Source organism: Pagrus major, chromosome 1, assembly GCF_040436345.1.
Source record: "Pagrus major chromosome 1, Pma_NU_1.0".
Classification (NCBI taxonomy): Eukaryota; Metazoa; Chordata; class Actinopteri; order Spariformes; family Sparidae; genus Pagrus; species Pagrus major.
In genome coordinates, this window is record NC_133215.1 from 4,590,332 (window position 1) to 4,598,263 (window position 7,932).

The 7,932-nt window shown below is 46.0% G+C and overlaps 1 protein-coding gene across 1 annotated transcript; it reads right to left on the reverse strand.

Annotated features, from left to right (window-relative positions):
• Positions 1-2,457: 2,457 nt before the first annotated feature.
• On the reverse strand, positions 2,458-7,608 carry dla (deltaA). The gene is made up of 11 exons (XM_073470957.1): positions 7,529-7,608; positions 7,069-7,371; positions 6,718-6,778; positions 6,361-6,618; positions 5,316-5,376; positions 5,083-5,213; positions 4,326-4,495; positions 3,870-4,086; positions 2,980-3,760; positions 2,768-2,876; positions 2,458-2,655 (listed from the first exon to the last, which is right to left on the reverse strand). The coding sequence occupies exons 1-11, from the start codon at positions 7,595-7,597 to the stop codon at positions 2,650-2,652; spliced, it is 2,166 nt and encodes a 721-aa protein (XP_073327058.1). The 5' UTR covers positions 7,598-7,608; the 3' UTR covers positions 2,458-2,649.
• Between the last annotated feature and the right edge of the window lie 324 nt (positions 7,609-7,932).

Consider the following 7,932-nt stretch of genomic DNA (forward strand, 5'->3'; position numbering starts at 1 on the left):
TGAAATACATGAAATAAACCCATATAAACAAATTAGCAGGGCGCTACATGTATAATTCTTTTCATTAATTTTTTTAAAATATACGTTTATATCGTGTTTGACATAAAGAGGTAGTAAAAAAACAACTTCTCACGGGGTAAGATAACTGCCAACAGAACAGGATTAACTAGATGTACAGTATAATTTTATGTGGTAAACAAATGTTAAACATTGCCTCAGATGCCAGAGGGTTAAATAAATCAGAAAAGCTCTCATAGAAAAACTTCATCAACTATTTTATTAATCGGTTTTACATGATAGTAAATTAATATCTTTGGGTTTTTAGCTGTTGGTGGACAAACAAGGAACCAAGTGTCAAAATGAAAAACTGTGTTGTGCATTTTTCACTCTTTTCTGACAGATTAATCGTCTATTGGATAAATAAAGGTTGTTTCGGCAGCTGTCAGGTAAAAAAAAAGGTGTTTTTTCACATCTTTGAATTTGAATCAAACATTAATGTGGTCGCTGTTGTTCTGTGACTTTTCTCACAGCGTTCTGACCCTTAAAAGCTGCTAAATTCTTGATGCGTACTCTTTTATAATGTGAAAAAAATAACTCCTTTATTCCTCAAATTGTTGACTGAATGCTTTTTTTGTGTCCCTGACCAACATACTGTAGATCCTTTGTCTGCATTCATCACTCAACACAAAAGTCCTCTGAGGTGTCCTCTTATCTCTGCCATTTCTCAAAAATCCCAACATATTTATCAGGAGGACAATGTAGAAGCTGTCTTTTCTTGACGGCCCATAGATATTCTCCTTTTTTTCCCCTGCAGCTCGGGGCCTTTGAAGGTCTGGCTGGTCGTGGCTGAACTCTGGCCAGAAGGCATCTGTTACTCAACAACATCTGTTCCTGTTACTCTCTTTCTCCCAGCATGCCGAGGGACACGCAGGCTCTCCCAAGGGTGGCCTTTTGTGTGCCCCATTGTCAATTCCATCATTGTCTGTGCTGAAGTCTGTTCCCATAATGCCGCGGGGTTATAAACCCCTCCAGAGGCCGACTCTACCGGGCTGATGATTTACAGTTATTTGTGTCTTGAAAAACAATCAACGTCCTTGTGGGGCAATTAAGAAAGAAAACTGAGGGGAATTTAAAGAGCTAATTGAGAAAAGTAAAATGTGAAGTTTCTCTCGCTGACACGATGGCTGTGTTTAAATGTGACAAAACTTTTACTGCAGTGGAAGGACAGAAGTGAGAAAAAAAGCCACTAAAGTTATTTTTGGTGGGAAACAGGAAGGGTGGAAAAACCAAAAACCCAAAGAGCTGGACGTCCAGTAGGCGTAACTCTACATTGATCTGAATTTTAGAGCCATGAATTACCTGACTTGTTCTTTAGGGGGAGAAATAGGAGTGGTAAATCTAGCGTAGGGACATTGTTTTTTATGAATAGGCCCCCTCTCCCGTCTCCAGGGAGACACTTTCAACTTCTGGCAGTAGCCAACAGTGTCGGCATAGAAAAGCCCACTATGGGGTCGCCAGGGGAAGACAACAGATGTTACTGATTAACTTTGCTCACAGACCCCTAAAGAAGTGTTTTTTTTTTCAGAGTGCCTGCAGATGGACAAAACAAAAAAGTTGGACGCAATTAAACGTTTCATGTTTAGCAATATTTATTTGGAAAAATAGTCTTGGCTAATTCCTTCATTCAAAAACGGTAAAGGAGACAGTGACATAACAATTTGTACAGTACAATCCCTCTTAAATAACATTTTTCTTAAAAAAAAGAGTCCCATTGACCTGAAGTGCCTTTGCAAATATCATCATTAAAAAAAAAGCCAACTTAAATAATCATAACAAACATCACAAATATACAATACAAAATAAAAATAACACAAAATCATTAAATTAACTTAAATTAAATCATAGTTTTTAAATCATAACTTTTTTCTTGTTTTTTCTTTCTTTATTTTACAAAAAGGACAATCTGTATCAAAAAGCAACATTTTTTTTTTTTTGTAATTAAGACCAAAGTTTTCATGTCCCCGAAAAAAGAAATGAAAAAAATGAACAATACTATGTCATAAATGGTTTTGGAGGGGGCTTAGGGGAAGAAAACGCACTTCAGTTTAACACAGTGATCAAGTATACATACAGTCTTCACAGGTGTGGTGATGGGTGCACAGCCCATGTGAACAGCCTCATGAAGAACAGGCCAGTATGGCCAAACATCCACCGTTTGATGCAGTTCCTGCGCTCAGCAACGGCGTGTGGGTTAGAGAAAAGGCCTGGGTGCAAATGTTGCAAAAACAAAAATCGTAGCGTCGCATGTTATCGCCACGAGACACTGTCCGTTTATATCTTATTTATTTTTTTTACCCCCTCTCCCCGATAAAAGGCAGAACAGAAAGCTAAGTGGCAGTTTACTTTCAACCGTAAACTTTTCTTTTTCTTTTTTTTTTTTTACCCCGCCAGTTCTTATCCCACAGGCCGCCGCTGCCTGCGCTTAGTTTCCAGTAGAGAACCAGCTCACTCTGAATATCAGTTAAACGTCTCAGTATCAGCAGCAGTCTCAAGGCGGGACACCTCCCCCTAGGGTTAGAGCAGCATCTGAAGGAGTATAAAAACTCTCCCATAGAGCAAATGAGCAACGGGCAGCCCATTGGTGGCTCGTTACACCTGCAGATACAACAAGAAGACAAAAAAAACATTAGTTTGTTGTGCAACATGATCACAGACAGAAGTCCTGATACACTGAAAGGTAAAACAAAGTTAAGCAAACACAACTCACCTCAGTTGCAATTATACATTCGTCCTTCTCCTCTGACATCACAAACACAGATTTGTACTTGGTGTCCGCACATGCAGACATTTCTGGGGCTTTCTTTTCTGATGCATCGCTGCAGGAAAGACAGAAAAAACATCATTAGCTCCGTCATTCTGACAGCCTCAGTTATACAGTTGGTTTGAGAGGTTTGAAACTTTTCAGTAACAAATATTTACCATTTTAAACGTTTGCTGCGTTTCTCCTCGAACTCAAATGAGTCCAGGGATTGGCACTTGTCCTCGCAGGCAGCCTCAAGCATGGCCTCTTTAGCCGCCTGCTCGTAGTTGACCTCTTGTACGAGGTTGTAGTCTGCAGGCGGATTGCGGCTCTTGTAGCTGCTCCTCCCTGGTGACGATCCTTCATCGGGGTCACCGCTGCATAAGTCCATCTTCTTGTTGATATTTTTGACGCCTGGCGTTGGCATCACACTGACCGCAAGGTCCCTGTCACTCCGATGACAGTTGTTAGTCAGGTTATTTATTGTCTCTCCCTCACCGACGGTTTCTATTTGACCGCCGCGCTGGGATTTCGATCGGAAAAATCCAACAAGTACGGCGCATCCTGCCAGCAGCAGCAGCACCAGGGCCACACCGGACCCGACAGCCATCCAGGGCACCTCCGACCCGCGGATGGCAGCGTGCTCTGGAAGCAAGAACTGACAGTTTCTGCCACCGTAGCCAGGAACACACGCGCAGACGTAGCGGTTGTTTCTCTCGTGGCAGGTGGCGCCGTTGTGGCAAGGGTTGTGTTCACAGCGGCTGATGGGTGAGCTGCAGTTGCGGCCGGTGTATCCCGGCGGGCAGGTGCAGGTGTAGCCGTCAAGACCTTCCTGGCACGTCCCGCCATTTTGGCAAGGGTACATAGAGCACTCGTCCCCGGTGTGGTCACAGTTCATGCCAGTGAAACCATCGGGACACTGACATAGGTACGAGTTGACGAGATCCACACAACGGGCACCTGAGAACAGAGGAATAGATGTTTGGTCAGGAGGTTGGAATGACAAGTTGTTTGGATTCAAAAGGAACTCAGAAAGAAATCTACACAACCTCAATGAGATCAGTCTTACCGTTGGAGCAGGGGCCGGAGGTGCAGTGGTCAATCTTCTTCTCGCAGTTGAACCCCGCGTATCCTGTGGGGCACTGGCAGAAGTAGCCTCCGTCAGGGTTGTCAGCACAGCGGCCACCGTTGGAGCAGGGCCCATCAGCGCACGTCATGGCACTCAGCTCGCAGTTGTTGCCATAGAAACCGTGAGGGCAAGTGCAGGTATATGTGTTCTCCAAATCCTGTGGGGGAGAAAATAGAACAGGCTCGACATCAAGATCTGTCTCGTAACTGCAGCTGCTGCAAGCTGAACGTCTTTACATCTCACTGTGCCTCTTGCTGTATCTGTTCCATTGTTTCGGAAGCTTTTTCTGGCTTAATGTGAAGTCAAGAGAAAAAGATGGAAGGGAAGGGATGAAGGCTCGTGACATGTGTGAGCCACAGTTGACAGGATGTCTTAAGAAGTAAAAACAACACTTACAGTGCAGCTCCCTCCGTTGCGACAGGGGTTTCCAGCGCATTCGTTGACCTGGATCTCACAGCTGGCCCCAGTGAAGCCGGGCTTGCAGGAACAGGTGTAGCTGCCCTGACCAGTGTTGCTACAAGTGGCTCCATTCATGCAGGGCTTGTGGTGAGTGCAGTAGTTGAGATCTGGAAAGACACAGCGAACACATGTGGATTAGCCACAGCACAACACATGGCGGGACAACAGCAGCGGCGACAGAATGTCTTTTTTGTCCTCCGGCACACTCGACTCTTTCTCTTCTTCCAGTGGTTTTTTTTTGTTTCCTGTCTGTGCTGTTCACTTGGAGACAACTGCAGCTCTGTTGTTGTTTCTTTACCGCAGTGATGACGCCTCATTTTGTTCCTCTCCTGCCCTTTTCTTTTTACATCGTTGATGACTTTTACCAGTTATCAACGATGAAAGATGGGAGATGACACGGGGCAAAGATCTCGCACCGAACTTTGTGAAACTTGGCCTCGAGAACACTTTACAGACTTTCTAACCACTGTCTCGTCTTCCCACTCAGCAAAGGCTTCGGTCAATTAACAACTGAAGTAAACCCAGAAACACTGATGTGGTGATTTGCTGGTTCAAAGACCGTGAAAATGGTTCCGAGTGGAGTTGAAAAATCATCTTTTCAGCTGTACTTCACTTTCTTTACAAACTGAGCCTCAACAACCTTGATCAGCCAATCACTCTATCACTGATCACTCTCATCACACTCTCTCCTCACCTTGGTTGCAGAAGAGTCCTCCCCAGCCCTCCTGACAGTTGCACTGCCAGGGCTGCTGGCAGGTCCCGTGGAGGCAGCCCGGGTAACGAATGCACTCGTCGCAGTAGCGGCCTTTGAATCCCACTCTGCACCTGTTGTCGTCCAATTAGGAGGAAACACCGGTCAGTCCACTCACATTACCTCATGTGTCCCACTAATTAATTAATGCCCCAGTGAACCAGAGACAAACTTACTTGCACTCTCCGGGTTTCTCGCAGAAGCCGTGCTCTTCGTCGCAGCCCGGCAGGCAGATCGCTGTAGAGAGAGAAAAAAAACACCTTTTTAGACTTTTTAGGAAAAACAACTCAAACCGAGGTTCATGGTTCACTTTTCTCTTCGAGATATTAAGTTTATCACCCAAAGCCCAAAAAAGTCATTAAAATAAATGAAACGAGAGGCTCCTAAAACCCATTAGCTGTTACCTTAAACTCAATCTCCTTATCACCGTGGAAGAATTTTCTGCTTAACATAGTGCTGAGACAAAGGAGGGGGTGTGTGAATGTGTGTGTGCCGAAGAGAGCTACACACACACACACACATACACACACAGACCCCCTCAACCCACCCCACCACCCTCTTTTTTTTCTTCTTCGCTGCGGGTCAAAACTCTTTTATTCATTCTGTGCACACACACACACACGCACACACTCCCCTTAATGTCTCGGATTGGGGCAGATAAGAGTGGACAGCTGGCGAGTGTGTTGCCAGTGCGCGACAGCTGCTCCATTGTCTCCTCTCTGCCGGCAGCTGCCCACTTCAAACAATACCTCCCCCGCCTCGGCCAATCAGCGCCCGGCCCACTCCGAGAGTAACGAATCGGAAGGTAGCATGTAAATTTATGGCACGCGTGAGATTATTCCCCAAAAAACTTTCCTTAGAATAAATCAAGTGGTCGTGTGTGTGTGTGTGTGTGTGTGTGTGTGTGTGCGTGTGTGAGGGAGGAGGAGGGGGTGCGTGTGGTGTTTACGCACAAGTTGCCTTCTAACGGCACTCAGAGGATCTGATTACAGACCCAACAGAGAAAATTAACTTTTTTATATACTTTATGTTTTCTACACTTTTTAACAAATAACATCTTTACACCATCGTATAATCTGTTTATTTGAAGTTTAAAGCAACTTTATTGTGTTTTTATCTCTGATCATATCTTCTTTTTTTCAATTTGTGTCTTGAAATATATCACACACACACGTCTACACACACACTCCTGACACAATAACAAACAGTTGTGTTACTCACGTTCAGTGCAGTAGTGTCCCTTCCACCCGGAGTCGCACACGATCTCCCCGCGCTCTCCACAGGTGAAGTGGCCGAAGGCGTCGTCTCTGGGCCGGCAGAACACCGAGCAGCCGTCCCCGTAGTAGTGCTCATCGCACACGAAGCGGTACGAGTACTTGAGCTCCGTCCTGCCGCCGGTGTGCAGGTCCTGAGACCAGTCCTCTCCCACCGTTAGATGCCTCTGTGTGGTCATGGTGCTGATAACGCGCTCTGGATTCTCTAAAGTGCACATGTGGAGGAGGAAATTTAAGGGTTAAGGCATGAGGAAAGTGCGTGATTGTGATAAAGATTGAAAAGGGAAGGGTGTTTGTTTCCTACCTGTGGAGAGGTCGTCTTTGGAGTCGGTGTGTAATGCCTCAATGATCAGCGAGAAGGTCCCCTGGGAACACAAATGGCTTCATGAGACAGGTGGCCAGCGGAGATGTGGCGATAACATCAAGCAAAGGCCCGAGGCGACTGCGCCATACACCCTCTGTGCTGAATGCAATCTGCCTAACCTGATCTGCTGAAACTGAATACCTGTAAACTTTGTGCGCTCTCGGCTCTTAAGCTGTGGTCAGAGATCGTGCCGCGGCGCGTTTTTACGCACGGATTTACAACAACAAAAATGGCGCGATTCTGTCGCCTGCGCTTCAAATAGTGAAAATGGACATGAATTACTGCACTTACCGGCCACGTGAAGCCGAAGTTTATCCTGACGGGGTTGCTGAATGAACTCTCCGGGATGACATCGGGGACCTGGAACGAGTTGGAGCCGAGCACGGGCGTCACGGCGCCGCCGTAGGTGCACGGAGGCTCCGGGGAGGCGTTGGGCTGGTAGTGCTTGAGACAGATCCTGAAGAAGGTTTGACATTCGCACTGCTGCTGGAAAGACGACGTCAGGCCTCCCTTACAGCAGTTTTTGTTGCCCTGTACTCCCTTCTTGTTTAGGAACTCCTGCAACTTCAGCTCAAAAACTCCCGAACAAAACCCCTGCGGAGGAAAGCAACTTCTCATTAACTACACACACACACACCGCGCGTGTATGAGTGAGTGTTGTGGTGGGAGGGGAGGGAGGGAGAGCAGCAGGAGGAGGAGGGGGTGATGGTTCATTGTTTGGAAAAAAAAATGTAAAGATTCAGGAGCTTACCTGGCACAGGAACATGGACATGACGGCGAGAGTCAGCAGGATGACGCGCCCCATATTAAATAAATACATAATAAATAATAAATAAAAAAAGTAAAAAGTCTCGGGGCTCGGCTTGTCCTCAGGGTGCCTCCTCCTGTTCAATCCCTCTGAGGAAGATGCATCGAGCACGTTTCTGTCGCCTCACGGGGTTCTCGCATCAACTGCTGCCGCTGTCAGCCGCGCCGCTCTCACTCATGTCCCGAGGAGCGAGAAGAGGATAAATCCCAATCCTTCAAAATAAATTTAAAAAAATCACAAAAACAAGATCTGTGAACTTGTGCGAGTGCGTGTTCAAAAACAGAGAAGTCCTCCAGTTCCGTTAGAAAGCGTTAATCCAATGCGTAAAGAGGGAAAAAATAAAAGAT

Coding starts and splice junctions, on each gene's coding strand:
- dla (XM_073470957.1), bottom strand. CDS start 7,597: ATGTATTTATTTAATATGGGGCGCGTCATCCTGCTGACTCTCGCCGTC. Junction 7,372..7,528: donor TGTCCATGTTCCTGTGCCAG/GTAAGCTCCTGA, acceptor TTTCCTCCGCAG/GGGTTTTGTTCGGGAGTTTT. Junction 4,087..4,325: donor GCAACGGAGGGAGCTGCACT/GTAAGTGTTGTT, acceptor TCTCCCCCACAG/GATTTGGAGAACACATATAC.